Source organism: Poecile atricapillus, chromosome 6, assembly GCF_030490865.1.
Source record: "Poecile atricapillus isolate bPoeAtr1 chromosome 6, bPoeAtr1.hap1, whole genome shotgun sequence".
In the NCBI taxonomy this organism is placed as follows: domain Eukaryota; kingdom Metazoa; phylum Chordata; class Aves; order Passeriformes; family Paridae; genus Poecile; species Poecile atricapillus.
In genome coordinates this window covers 5,895,627-5,909,005 of record NC_081254.1, presented here as the reverse complement: position 1 = coordinate 5,909,005, position 13,379 = coordinate 5,895,627, and the positions used below count along the sequence as shown (strand labels likewise).

At 50.9% G+C, this 13,379-nt stretch overlaps 3 protein-coding genes across 3 annotated transcripts; 2 read left to right on the top strand and 1 right to left on the bottom strand.

Moving 5' to 3' along the window:
- Positions 1 to 13: 13 nt before the first annotated feature.
- On the bottom strand, positions 14 to 8,201 carry CWF19L1 (CWF19 like cell cycle control factor 1). The gene is made up of 14 exons (XM_058841272.1): positions 8,142 to 8,201; positions 7,950 to 8,034; positions 7,618 to 7,696; positions 7,106 to 7,207; positions 6,173 to 6,387; positions 5,337 to 5,455; positions 5,084 to 5,168; positions 4,402 to 4,542; positions 3,447 to 3,558; positions 2,594 to 2,673; positions 1,551 to 1,760; positions 1,050 to 1,169; positions 233 to 330; positions 14 to 158 (listed from the first exon to the last, which is right to left on the bottom strand). The coding sequence occupies exons 1-14, from the start codon at positions 8,162 to 8,164 to the stop codon at positions 14 to 16; spliced, it is 1,614 nt and encodes a 537-aa protein (XP_058697255.1). The 5' UTR covers positions 8,165 to 8,201.
- Positions 8,202 to 8,244: 43 nt separating this feature from the next.
- Positions 8,245 to 10,175, top strand: LOC131580303 (serine/arginine repetitive matrix protein 1-like). Its single transcript, XM_058841361.1, has 2 exons — positions 8,245 to 10,004; positions 10,076 to 10,175. The coding sequence occupies exons 1-2, from the start codon at positions 9,373 to 9,375 to the stop codon at positions 10,173 to 10,175; spliced, it is 732 nt and encodes a 243-aa protein (XP_058697344.1). The 5' UTR covers positions 8,245 to 9,372.
- Positions 10,086 to 13,348, top strand: DNAJC9 (DnaJ heat shock protein family (Hsp40) member C9). Its single transcript, XM_058841369.1, has 5 exons — positions 10,086 to 10,356; positions 10,614 to 10,751; positions 10,874 to 11,128; positions 11,792 to 11,875; positions 12,278 to 13,348. Exons 1-5 carry the CDS (start codon positions 10,177 to 10,179, stop codon positions 12,407 to 12,409), a joined length of 789 nt encoding a protein of 262 aa, XP_058697352.1. The 5' UTR covers positions 10,086 to 10,176; the 3' UTR covers positions 12,410 to 13,348.
- Positions 13,349 to 13,379: the final 31 nt, after the last annotated feature.

The following is a 13,379-nucleotide window of genomic DNA, read 5'->3' as shown; positions in this document are numbered from 1 at the left end:
CGGCAGCGCCGCCTCAGTCCCGGAGGGAGAAGTCGAAGGGCTCGAACTCGCGGCGGAAGGCGCGGGCCTGCGCCGCCTCCTCGGGCCGCTGGGCGGCGCACTGCCGCCAGTCCGCGCGCTGCGGCTGCGCCAGCAGCGCCTCGCTCGCCAGCACCTCCCTGCGGGAACAGCGCCGTGACGTCACCGCGGCGCCGCGCTGACGTCACGGCGCGGGGACGGGGCCGGCACCCACCTGCCGAACTGCAGCGGGAAGCGGCCGCGGATGCGGTGGAACAGCTTCTCCCCCGTGTCCAGCTCCACGTAGAAATACGGCACCCCCGGCTGGGCCACCTGCGCGTCGGGAATCGCGGAAACACACAATCAGTTCGGCTAGAAAACACCTCCCACAGCATCGAGTCCAACACACGACCAGTCACCACTAACTAGACATGGCACACGTCCCGTCTGTACCCTAAACACCTCCACCACATCCCTGGGCAGCCCCTCAAATGCCTGAGCACCCTTCCTGGGACGAAAGGCTCTGAGAAGAGCCACCAGGTGACAGGCACACTCTCCTCCCAGCCAGTTCAGGGGCTGGGGATCCAGCTGTCCCCATGCCATGGTCCTCTTTCCTGGGAGGAAACTTGGAAAAATAACTCCACAAACTGCCTGAGGTCAGTGCCTGCCATCAAACAATAGCTTCCATGGGAGGAAGGAGCAGTGGGTCACTTCCTGCTGGGATCACCTCTGATACTTTGTGGTTTAATTCTGCCCTGAGTGACTAAACAAGAGAAGCAGCCAGCTCTGATCATTCCTAACCTCATCTAGGTCACCCCGGCCTAGTACAGCACATTTCTGGAGGACAGGGCCACGCTCACATTTCTCAGCTGAGAAATCATCTGTTGTTCATGGGAACTTGTCCCAGAGCAGAGCACCTCTGGCACATCCCCAAATCAAGTCCATGAGGTTCTGCCTCCAACAGCTTAACCCCAGCCCAGAGTGACCTCAGAGGGAAACAGCAGCTTGGGCAGGACAGAGGGGAAGTGAAGAGGTGAAATCTGGCCCCATACTTGTGCGATATCCGAGTGCTCTGGGATTTCTAACAGCTCAATCTGCTGTTCCTGTGCCTGTGCAATAAAAGCCTCCTTGATGTCTTCAGAAGTACAGAGGTCCAGTGGAACAGGAATCACCTGGAGAGGGAGGACATTTCCATCAAAGAAGACAATGCATTTGCAGAAAGCCATCACTCCATCACTGGAGCTCGTGGGCTCCTCAGTACAGCTCAGCCTCATCACACAAGACAGGTGAGCACCCATCTCTACAGGCTTAAACTTATGAGACTTTTTTTTCCTGTAGGAGCTGGACAGAGCTGAAAACTCAAAGCTTGAAAGTTCTCAGCACAGCCTTCTCCTTTCTCATCTCTGTGGTAGTTCTGCTGCAGCTCTGATACACTTACAGACCTGCCACACACAGCAACCACCATGATAAACCCCAAAATGACCCTTTCAATTCATTTGGAGTTTATATTCAGTGCAAGTTTATGTTTTCCCTGGGCAACACCCAAACCATACCTGTAGCTGCAGATGCTGACTCCTATAGTTTCTTTCAAATAGGACGTATCTCTTTCCCTTGCTTCTGAAAAATTCCTTTAGGGCAGCCTTGTACTTGGTCACTTCTTCCAGCACCTCTGAAGACAAGTCCACCACTGATTGATAGTGCCCAATTGGCAAAATCAGGACGTGGTCAGGTGACAAACCCCCTTTGGCCAGGGCAAGGTAGCACTAGAGCGAAACAACACACACCAGTTACTCACTGAGCTGTAGGAATTTACTCTGACTACTCATTGTGAGTAGCCCTCAGCCTCAGGAACAGGAGAGTCTTCTGTGCTGCTTATTAGGGATTGTTTATTAGCCATTTTATTTGAATTTATTTTTATACTGAATTTCTTAATCACGAGAGGAATGAGAAAGAGATGAAGGGACTGCCAAAGGACAAACAATATAGTATCTTTTGAATGCCAGAGAATGCCTTGTCTGCAGGGCAGCTGCTGAGTGAACTTCACCACTGAGGCAGGAATTTCTTATTCTGACACAAAAATCCACCTAAAAATTTAAACTAAGCCTGTGGACAAACCTGCCCCTCTAAGTGGGTTATGCTATACAGGAGCAGTATCTTTAAGCAAAGTGCATAAAAAAATGATGGACTGAGCTTCAAAGTCAACATCTTGAAGTACATCTTGGAGATACCCTCTTTTTTATCTCTATGGAACAAAACTGTAACCAGCCACCCCACAGAGTTCTGGCACTGGTGCATCCTGCAGCCAAAGCAGGTTTCCAGCTGGAAAAGTTTTGCCAGATGGTTACAGAGGGCTGGCACAGCAAAAAGTGTTCTGGCACTGGAATCCAGCTCTGCTGCTGGAGCAAAACTGGGCCATGCTTCACTTTTTAAGAGTTTATGTGTTTGTAGAGGAGATGCAAAGAAACTTAAAGCAAACCTAAAAGCCAGCTGCAAATAAAGTTAATTTGTTTTAAATTTAAAATTTGAGATTGGCATTTTGTTTTGCCATGTCTTAGTGTGATTCTGACCTAGCAAAGCCCATGCTGCTGGTACTTACATGTGTGCCAATACTGACAACCAAGTGCTTCTCCACCTCTGGGCTGGCCAGGCAGAACCAGCAGGGCCCTGTGGGCTGAGCTTTGTTGGGAAAGAAAACAAGGATTAGCAGAAGGGATATTTGTCAGAAGACAGACAACCTGGTATTTTCCAGCCACCCTTCCCAGTTTATAAAGCGCTGAAGGCGTCAGAAAGACACAGCTCTGGCCAGGGAAACTCCAGCAAGAGAGGAGGTGGTGGCAGTCACACCCTGCTGACTGCCATTCTCCTGGAATGCTCTAACCTAATGAAGGAGGAGTTTAGTAGTTCCAGGAGTTAGTAGTTGCAGCTCACTAGTAAGAAAACACCAGCAAATTTAAGCAAACAAATATAATGAGGTAAAATTACTGCACAGGTAAAGACAGGGGCAGATGCTGTCAAACACACTTGACAGTTCTGGCCTATCCATCACACCCAAAACACCTGGATTCACACCCAAAACACCTGGATTCACACCCAAAACACCTGGATTCACACCCAAAACACCTGGATTCACACCCAAACTGTGATACCTGAGCTGAGCCTTTTGGAAGTGCCATGTCTGGTTCAGAGGGTAAATGCCATCAGCCCAACCACAACCACGGACCCAATGAGCTTTGAAACTACGCTCTTGACCCTTCTTTCACCTACTGAAGCCTATCCTCCCTTGGAAACAAGGGACCCTTGATCCTCCTGCATTGCCCCAGCAGCTGGCAGTGACAGCTCTGTGGGTAGATGACATCTACAGCTCAACAGCTTGACAAACAGCTTGGAGTGATGTGCTCCAACCAATGCCTCAAGGGAAGAGCTAAGGAAAAAAGCATCTTCACACTTACGGGGTTTCTTGGCTTGCTTAGGTTGGGAGTCCCCTCTCTCTTTCCCCTCTGAGGGACGTTTCTTTCCCTGATGCTTGTTCAAGTCAAAGAAAAACTGACAAGCTGGTTCTTCCTGTTTAGGAAACGAGAAGTGAACAGGATGTTCAGTTAGAAATGTACCATGGAAAGTGACAGGATATCCAAGAATTTGATTTTCCCTGAAGAGCTGTGAACCACTTTTGAAAAGCACCAATATCACAGAATCTCTGAGGCTGGAAAATCTCTCCCAGCCCATGGAGTCCAAGCTGTGCCTGATCCCCACCTTGTCCCCAGCCCAGAGCACTGAGTGCCACGTCCAGCCCTTCCTTGGACACCTCCAGGCATGGGGACTCCAAAGCTCCCTGGGCAGCCCCTGCCAAGGCCTGAGCTCCCTTTCCAGGAAGAAATTCCTTCTGAATATCCTGGAACAGAAGGACCTGTTTTCCTACTAATGCAACACTTTGCCTGCTTCAGTCAGGGAAAAACTTCTGGGAGAGCTGCCCCAAATCATTATGCTCTCCTATTCAGCCTTATGCTGAACATTCAGAATTGCCTGATTTTATGGATTATTCAGATATTTTAATTTACCAGCCAGTGCCTAAAGAATGGCTTTATTTCTTAAAGATGTTAACCTGTCACAGACTCACCAGAGGTTGAAAACATTTGACTGAATTACCCCATACAGCCAAATGCCATTAGAAGGCTTTAATGCTGAAGGGGAGAAAACTCTGTCCCCATCTTTCTTACAGTCCTCCTTTAAAAAGTGGAAGGCCATAATAAGAGCTCCTTGGAGCCTTCTCTTCTCCAGGCTGAACACCCCCAGCTCTCCCAGCCTGTCTCTACAGCAGAGTTTTGGAGAGATATCCCAAAGGGAAAGCCAAGCAGTGTTGTGAGCAGAGAGAGTGAACCAGGAATGTGGAGGAGCACAGGGTGGTACCTCAGCAGAGAGTGGGGCTTTGCTCTTGGGAGTCTCCTTCCTCAGTTTCCGGTAGGGATTTTCAGTGACATCCTGAGGCTGCTTCACCAGCTCTGCAGGGTCCATTGAGCTCATGGGCACGATGCTGAAGGCATAGAGGTACTGCAACAAACACAGGGGCTCAGGGGCAAGCAGCTCCTGCCATGGCTGCACCTCTGAGGAGATCACTTACGAACTAAGACACCCCAGAACAGTTCCACACCACTCAGCACATCAGTGTTTGTGCCAAGGCAGGGCATGGAGAAACACACCTCCTGTGGCAGTGTCCCACACAGGAGTTTATGGAGTGCATCCTTGATCCCTGCCTGTTTCCAGGCCTTCTTTCTGGCCTTTTTTTGTTACCAGGCCTGGATCCTGTGCATCCTTAACTACCAACCAATATTCTGGAACTTTCTTAAGGGGAGAAGAGAAATGGGTTAAAAACCTCCTACCAGAAGTTTGTTGTTTTCAGTGGTTTGTGCCTCAGAACACAATGTGCAGCCCATACCCCTCTCACAAAAAATATAAGTGGTACCTCTTACTCGAGTGAGACAGATCCCTCCACTCCAGCCAAGCTTTTATGTGCCTGATGTTGTTATCTACCTGGTCTCACTGCCCTTCTATTGTACTTGAGAAAAGAAAAAGATTCAAGGGTGTTCAGTACCTTTTTCTTGCTTGTATTGCCAACATCAGCAAGTGCAATAAACCTGGTCACGTGCTGTGGGGTCTCCTGTAGCACCACATGATTCCTGTAAGGAAGCAAAACTTGGCTGTACTGGCACATAAAGTATTAAAAGGACAGTGGGAGAACTCTTGTCTGCCATGAAGATACACAGACAGCACATCAATCCTCCTGTGTTCCTTAAAAACTGAACCCCTACTTGAAAAGAAGTGAGATTTCACATGATTTTACAAACCTGTAAGGAAGTCTTTCGTAATAGGCCTTCTCCAGGGCAGCAAAATGGTACCTTGGTTTGAGACTTGCAGCTAGATCTGATACTAACTTTGAGCCACACTTCTTGGTATCTATTTCTCCCTACAAAATACAAACCAAGCTTTATTCACACCTCTCAAAGAGCAGGGAAAAGAAAGGTTTAATATACTTCTCTGTAACCCCAAGTGAGTACACTTCCAGAAAACTCATGCCAAGGGAAGTCAAACATAGAATCACATATTAAACAACTACAGAGAATGGCCAAGGGAATTTCTGAGATATGAGTTTTCTTTTTATGCCAGAACATCCCAACAAATTGTTTCTCTACAACCTCCAAGCGCAGCAGGGCTGGTTATTAAGCTGTGAGGGAAGGTTCCTCATGCATTTAAACTGAGGATTGTATCTCTTTTTGGATGTTGGAAGAAACTGAGAGGAAGCAAAAGAAGCTCTTTTGCCACATGTGTGTGGCCTTGCTGTCCAGACAGATTTCAAATAATCTGAAAATCTCTTCTGCTGAGGAACATCAACACAATAAAACTGGACACAAATGAAACAACGCCCTCAAAACCCAGACTGAGGAAGAACCAGACCACCTGGCTGCTGCTCAAGGAAATAAACACCAAAACACTCAAAAAGCACCAGGGACAGATAAAATGCCCTGAAGTCTCACAAATCCCCATCCCTTCAGTCCTTCCTTCTCTGAGAAGAACCAGAGCATCTGCTTTCCCTGCCAGCTTTGTCAAGCACTCAGAGAGGGTGAACTGCCAAAGGAAGGAGAAAGGCATCCTTTTGTGAAATCCCCCGGAACTGAACACTCACCGCGCTGTTGGCGAAAGTCCCCACCTCTCTGGGCCAGGGGGATGTCAGCAAGATATCCACACCCCTGAAGTTTGGGGTTGACAGCAGAGACGTTTTCAGCTCGGCCACGTCCTTGGCGCTGAAGCTGTGGGCGGGCGCCGGCTGCTGCTGCGCCTCGGTGCCGCTCAGGTACGCGATCTGCAGCCCCGAGCAGCCGCTGTACACACCCCTGCGGCCTGCAGCAACACACACAGCCCTGAGCTGCAGGCAGGGCAGGGAATCCTCTGGGACAGGGCAGCAGCAGACTTGTTGCTGCTGCAGCTGTCCTCACAGGCAGTCATTTTCTGTGCCCAGAGTAATGGCATCGCTCGGTGGCACAGCTCAAACCCAACCCTGCCCACAACGGAGCTATTCAAACAAGCCCCAGTCTTCCCCCTCCTCCCTGACATCTTGTTTCCCAAAAACTCATCCACATCAATATGAAGTCTCAGCAAAAAGAGCCAAGTGCCCCTACTTCGTTATATTTTTGGCCTGGAGGCAATTCTGGAGAGAAACTGGTTTTTCCTTTTAGCTTTGCTGCATTTCGCTTGTTACCTCTGCTACTCCAGAACAGCCACACAACAAAATCATATTGAAACATTCTCCTACAGAGACAGGAATGCTCTGGGAGTAAGACTCCCTCAAGGAACAGCCTCTTGTAACCACTATTCCTTCTGGTTAGCAAGTTCAGTATCAGAGAAATGAAAAAAAAACCCAAACAAATCACAGAAGCAAGGTTTTCTTTCACATTTTACACAGATTGTACCAAATCAAATTCAACTCCAGTTTGAACCGCAGGATAAAAAAATGCCACTTAAAACTCCCAGAGAAAGAAAGGTGGGAGATGAGAGAATGTTCATGAAAGCCCCAGCAGGCAAAGGCAGCTCCCTGACCCCAAATCCCCTGCAGCCTTACCCAGGTAAGTGATGTTCTCAGCTAACTCACAGCCACTGACATCCGGGAAATAGCTCAGGGTGTCCTGGTTGTTAGCACCGAGCACATAGGTTGGGATTGGAGCTGTGGGAGAAAACCTCATGTACTCAGTGAGCTTTAATTCCAGTGCACCAACCCACATTGCCAAGGAATCACAGCAGGAAATCCCATCCCAGTCAGACCCTCCACCACACCTTGGGAGCAACAAGCACAGGACAAGAAACCTTCCTGCAGAGTGAGTCCCCAGCCTGGTGATCCCAGAGCTGCAGGTGGGGAACAACCTCTGCTCCACCCACATCACCCTCCCCTGATTGTGTAAGATTAGCCCCAAAATGATACACAGCCCTAAAGCCAAGGGTGTTCCAAACCAACCCATCTTTCCCTCCTGTGTGGGGTTTCCCTGCTGGAGTGTAACTGCTTGAACTCCACAGTGCCCAGCCGTGGCTCCTCAGTTCCAAGGTGGGCTGTGAAGCGGTGCCACCCTCCTTCCTTACCTTTCTTGGCCCCTGAGCGGTACTCGGCCCATTCTGCCTCGGAAGTAGAGCCAAAGAAATTCCCGACACACAGAAGCATCTAAAAACACCGGATAAAGCGGGGGTTGCCATTTCACAAAACACGTACGAGGGCTTTGCTTGCACCACTTCAGCAGCATTTGGTTTACTGAAGTGAAGATATTCCCCACACCCACCGAGCACCGCCGGCACATCTCCCGCACAGGAACCCCACCTCGGCCGTCTCGGGACGGGAATGGGAACCCCGCGGGAAGGGCACCACGTCCACCTCCTCCCACAAGCCCCACAAGCCCCACAAGCCCCACAAGCCTTACGTCGAAGCGGCCGCTCTTGGCCTGGATGGCGCGGACCCGCCCGAAGATCGCCTCCAGCCGCCCCTCCACGTCGCCACACGCCAGCCTGCGGGACACGGCGCGGTCAGAGCGGTCCGGCCCCAGCCCCGCCGCAACCTCAGCAGGCCCTGACCCTATCCCACGTCCCTTCCCGTCCCGTCCCGTCCCACTCACACGCGCAGCGGCGCGGCCGCCATCACGACGATGCTCGACCCGAACCTCCCGCCACTTCCGGGTGCGCCGCTCAAAGCGCTCCGCCACTTCCGGGTGCGCCGCTCAAAGCGCTCCGCCGCTCCCGGGGGCGCCGCTCAAAGCGCTCCGCCGGCTGCCGGGCGAGCGGTGCTCGAAGCCTGACAAAACGAGCTGGAATCGCCGGAAGTTTAAATCCCGGTGTCTGCAGGGATCACCGATATTCCCCATGCGCGTTATCTTCATCGTACTGCGTTAGTGCTCCAGTCAGTGTTGACAGTAAATTTAGAAAGCCCGTGAAGAAGTAGAAGAGGTGATCGGGTAAGAGAGGAGTCGTTGTCTCAGAAGTGGCTGAAATATTTACTGCAGGTGACTATTTACACCGATAAATTATTCTAATGTTCATTATATATGTTAATATATGTAAATACTATATTTCGATGTTTATTTATAACTATTACGCTGAGCTGTACCAAAAAGAGCACTTAGGCTGTAAACACCAGACAAGTTCTCCAGTAGTTACCAGCTTTTGTATTTTATTATAATAATGCCTTATGAATAAACAAAAGCTTACCAATAGCTTTTATAGGGGATTTTTAAATTAAATGCTTCTATATTTTTATTAAGGTTTTACAATGTTACCATCTGAATTCTGTAACCAGGAGCTGAAATTTGTGTTGATGCTGTTGGGTTTTGTTCCTCCTGTGGTATTGGGACCGAACCCTTCCACATTTCAACAACAGGCAGGAGAAATGTAAAGTAGTAACTTTTATTTTCTGCATCTCACCTGGCCTGAATGAACCACAAAATAATCACGGAATGGTTTGGGTGGGAAGGGACCTTAAAGCCCATTCAGTTCCACCCCCTGCCATGATCTGGGACTCCTTCCACTATCCCGGGTTGCTCCAAGCCCCAAAGTCCAACCTGGCCTTGGACACTTCCAGGGATCCAGGGGCGGCCACAGCTTCTCTGGGTGCCCCGTGCCAGACCCACATCACTCCCAAAAGCCAGCAAAGCCGGTTGTTTACCGGCGGGCAGTAGGAAGCCGAGGAAGTGTCCATTTATTTTACTGACGGTAACTGGACCGAAGCGCACGGGGCGGTCGCGGGCAGGAGGCCGCGGTGACCGGCGGCTCCAGCGCGTCACAGAGTCAGCAAGGACACCCCGACGCGCTCCTGCCTCGCTCCCGGCCCGATCCCATCAACTCCAGCAGGTCATGGACAACACCCCACGAAGAGCTCCCCGCCGTCCCGAGCTCTCCAAGGGGCGGAGACACCGCCGCCCCTCCGCCGTCACCGCCCCTCAGCGCCGCCGCCCCTCAGCTTCCCGTCATCACGGCCGGTCCGCCAGCTCCCCTCAGCGGCGCCGCCGCCGCATCGCCACCGCTTCCCCTCAGCGCCGCCGCCCCTCAGCCTCCGGTCATCATGGGGGGCCCCCCTCCTCTTCTCAGCGGCGCCGCCCCTCAGCCTCCCGTCGTCATGGTGGCTCCTCCACCGCCTCTTCTCAGCGGCGCCGCCCCTCAGCCTCCCGTCGCCATGGCAGCTCTTCCATTGCCTCCCCTCAGCGCCGCCGCCCCTCAGCCTCCCGTCGCCATGGCGGCTCCTCCACCGCCTCTTCTCAGCGGCGCCGCCCCTCAGCCTCCCGTCGCCATGGCGGCTCCTCCACCGCCTCTTCTCAGCGCCGCCGCCCCTCAGCCTCCCGTCGCCATGGCGGCTCCTCCACCGCCTCTTCTCAGCGCCGCCGCCCCTCAGCCTCCCGTCGCCATGGCGGCTCCTCCACCGCCTCTTCTCAGCGGCGCCGCCCCTCAGCTGCCCCCCAACATGGCCGCCCCCTCGCCTCCCCTCAGCGGTGCCGCCCCTCAGCCTCCCCCCAGCATGGCGGCCCCTCCTCCTCCCTTCAGCATCGGTCCCTCCCCTCAGCTTCTCGCGCGGGCTCTTCCCGCCCAGCGCAGCCGCGGAGCCGCAGCCCGGGCGCGGGAAGGGCGGGCAGGCCGGGGCGCTGTCGGTCCCGGCGGGGTAGGATGGCGCTGTCGGAGCAGTGCGAGGCCGAGTTCGGCACCGCGGATCTGTACGGAGTGCTGGGCGTGCGGCGCGGCGCGACCCCGCAGGAGATCCGCCGCGGCTACCACCGCGTCTCGCTGCGCCTGCACCCCGACCGCGTCCCGCCCGAGCAGAAGGAGGAGGCCACGCGCCGCTTCCAGGTGAGGAGAGACCGAGGGAGAAGGGGAGGGAGGGAGGAAAAGACAGGGCGAGGGAGGGGGGCGGTGGTGGCTACGAGAGAGACCGACCCACCACCCCACAAGTGACCCCTCTGCCCCCTGAGTGACTGAACCCCGAGTAGCCGACCCTCAGTGACCAACCCCGACCCTGAGTGCCCAACCCAGTGCCCCCCGGGTGACTGACTGTGGGTGACTGAGCCCCAAGTGACCGCTCCCCGAGTGACCCCTGCGTCCCGCAGATCCTGGGCAAGGTGTACGCCGTGCTGAGCGACGAGAACCAGCGCGCAGCCTACGATGAGACGGGCATGGTGGACGAGGACGCCGAGGCGCTGCAGGACGGGCGGGACTGGCTGGAGTACTGGCACCTGCTCTTCAAGGTGGGAGTGGGATGGGGCTGGGAAACACAAGAACTCTGTTTTGTTCGGTTTTATGTGTTTTTGCTTCAATCCACCTGCTGAGTAAGTCCTGTAACTCATAGAGCATCGCCTCCTTGCTCCAGGTCACCGTGAAAGACATCGAAGACTTCCAGAATAACTACAAAAACTCAGAGGAAGAGCTGGCTGATGTGAAGGCAGCGTACGTGAATTTCAAGGGTGACATGGATCGGATCATGGAGTCTGTGATGTGTGTGGACTACACGGATGAGCCCAGGATACGGGAAATGATCAAGCAAGGCATCGACTCCGGGGAGCTCCCATCCTTCAAGGCTTTTGTAAAGGAGTCGAAGCAGAAGATGATGTCCAGAAGAAGACGGGTAGGTTGCAGCAACTGATTCCCATAACCTTGTTCCCTTGGCAGAAAGAAGTTACGCTGTTCCCGAGATGTTTGTCGCAGGATTGCTGGGTTACACGCCTTGCTGTTCACATCTGGTCACCTATGGTCATCACCCCCCCACCCCAAATCACTGTGAAAGGCATTTCTACTTCTTTATTTCCTTTTTATATCCAACAGCTTATTACAGTTTAGTGTGTGCCTGCATTTATCTACAAAGCTGTGAGTTGCTGGAGTTAACAAAAACAAGTGGTGAAAATACATCTTGGTTGACTTCTGGCAGGTGTGACACTGCTCTGGCCTAAATGGACTTGTGTGTACTTTTGGACACTGTAGAATGTTATATGCACATCATAGTAACTTTCAAGTTAATGTAGTATCTACCAAGACAAAAAAAAAAGGGTGTGGGAACAGGGACAAACATCACGTTCAACACCGTGAAAGAGCAGAAAAACATTCTGCTCTGCTCAGTGGTGGAACCAGAATGGACTTTCCTTATCTATGGCCAAACTTGGAAACCCTTGATACTCCCCTGCAGCTCTTTGTACACAGATGCCAAAAAAAAAAAGCATTTGGTAATTCCTGTAAGACTTTGCCAGATAACATGCAAAATACTTCTTTAAAAAAAACTCGTTTGCTCTTTTAGGCAGAGAAAGAAGCTAAAGAGGCAAAAAAGACTAAAGATGAACTGGGCCTCAGTGGAGAAAATGACTTGCAAGCGCTGATAAAAGTAAGGCTTCTTCTGTTGCAGATAACTTTGTTACTGGCTTATAACTGTGTTTTCCCTGAGTGTCTTTGATTTTGGATCCTTGCATCTCTTCTGAATTCATGAGGTTAAAACCTGGCCTTAATGTTAACTATGTGCTTTAATTAGAGTACAGTGTGGATTTTATTACCTGTGTCTTTTTAAAAATTTACAAGAGTTAAACATTTGGAGTACTTAATGCAATAACTTCTAGCTTTAGGTAGTTTCACAGGGAGTTTTAATGATGATACTAAACTTCCTGTAGCTTGTATTTGCTGTTTAATACAGCCCAAGAATTTGTGTAGCTATCAAAGTTTGGTAGGATAAGCTGTATAGGGAACTGACAAAAGGTTTGAGTTTGTTTGATGTTCTTTTCCCCCTCCCCAGAGCCGAAGCAGAGCTCGAGAAAAGGAAATGGATAACTTCTTTGCCCAGCTGGAAGCAAAGTACGGGAACAGTACTAAGAAAGGAGCAAAGAAGACCTCAGGCAAGAAAAGAAAGGCAGAAGGAACAGTGTAGACTGAAATACCAGGTTTCACTTTGTATGGAAACATGGATCTGGGAGAATTTTGGGTGTTTTCCAGGCTCCTGTTTTGGACTGTGTGCATTGACTGGCTCTAAGTGGGAGGCATGACAGAGTATGCATGCTGAACAAGACAAGGCATTTCTGTGCTACTGTCTCAAACCCTTTGGGTGCTCTACAGTTGAGATCCATGTGTGCTATTCACACATTTCTTCTGTAAAAACCCTGCTATTTTTAAAGGTCCTTGCACATCAGCTCAACAGGTCTTTTTCAGATATTCCAGTAGTTTTATAAAGATAGTTTGGAAAATTGCAGATTTAATAAACATTCTTGGGTGGGTTTCAGTTTTGCATACTAGTTCTCTGTATGTTTTCTAAATAAGCTATTTAAAACAAGCCAGTTGTGTTGATTCTTCTGATTTCAGTCAAGTAAATCCCACACACTTCCAGGGAGGATTGTTTTTCAAAGGCGTAGGAGTCTCGAGGTGAACACTTTGGGAGCTGAAGGCCCTCACAACTTCAGCAACAGCTCCTGGGGGGCAGCCAGAGGTAGATGGTCTCTGTTCCCTTATACTTGTCTTCTCTCAAAATTAATCCTGATTCTGAGAATGTAGAGCATATCACTGTGTTTTGTAACACGGGGCTTGAAGGTTACTTTTATTACACAAAATAAATCTAGGAGCAGTCCCTGGTGTCAGCCATCTGTACAAAAAACAAAAATGGCCTTAGGAGGCAACTACATTTTTTAAACCCACTGACTCCTCTAGGCTGTAAAACACTACATTATGTTAACAGAAGTCTATTCACATTTATTTGTCTGCTTTTCTAACTCTTGTGCTACAGAAAACTCACTTGGTCCCTGAGGAATGGCACGGATACAAATGGGATGCTTATCTGCACTTTGCCTGCCATAGCTGACACACTGCACAGTGTTCTAGAAGAGAAATTGTATTTTGGAATGGTTTAG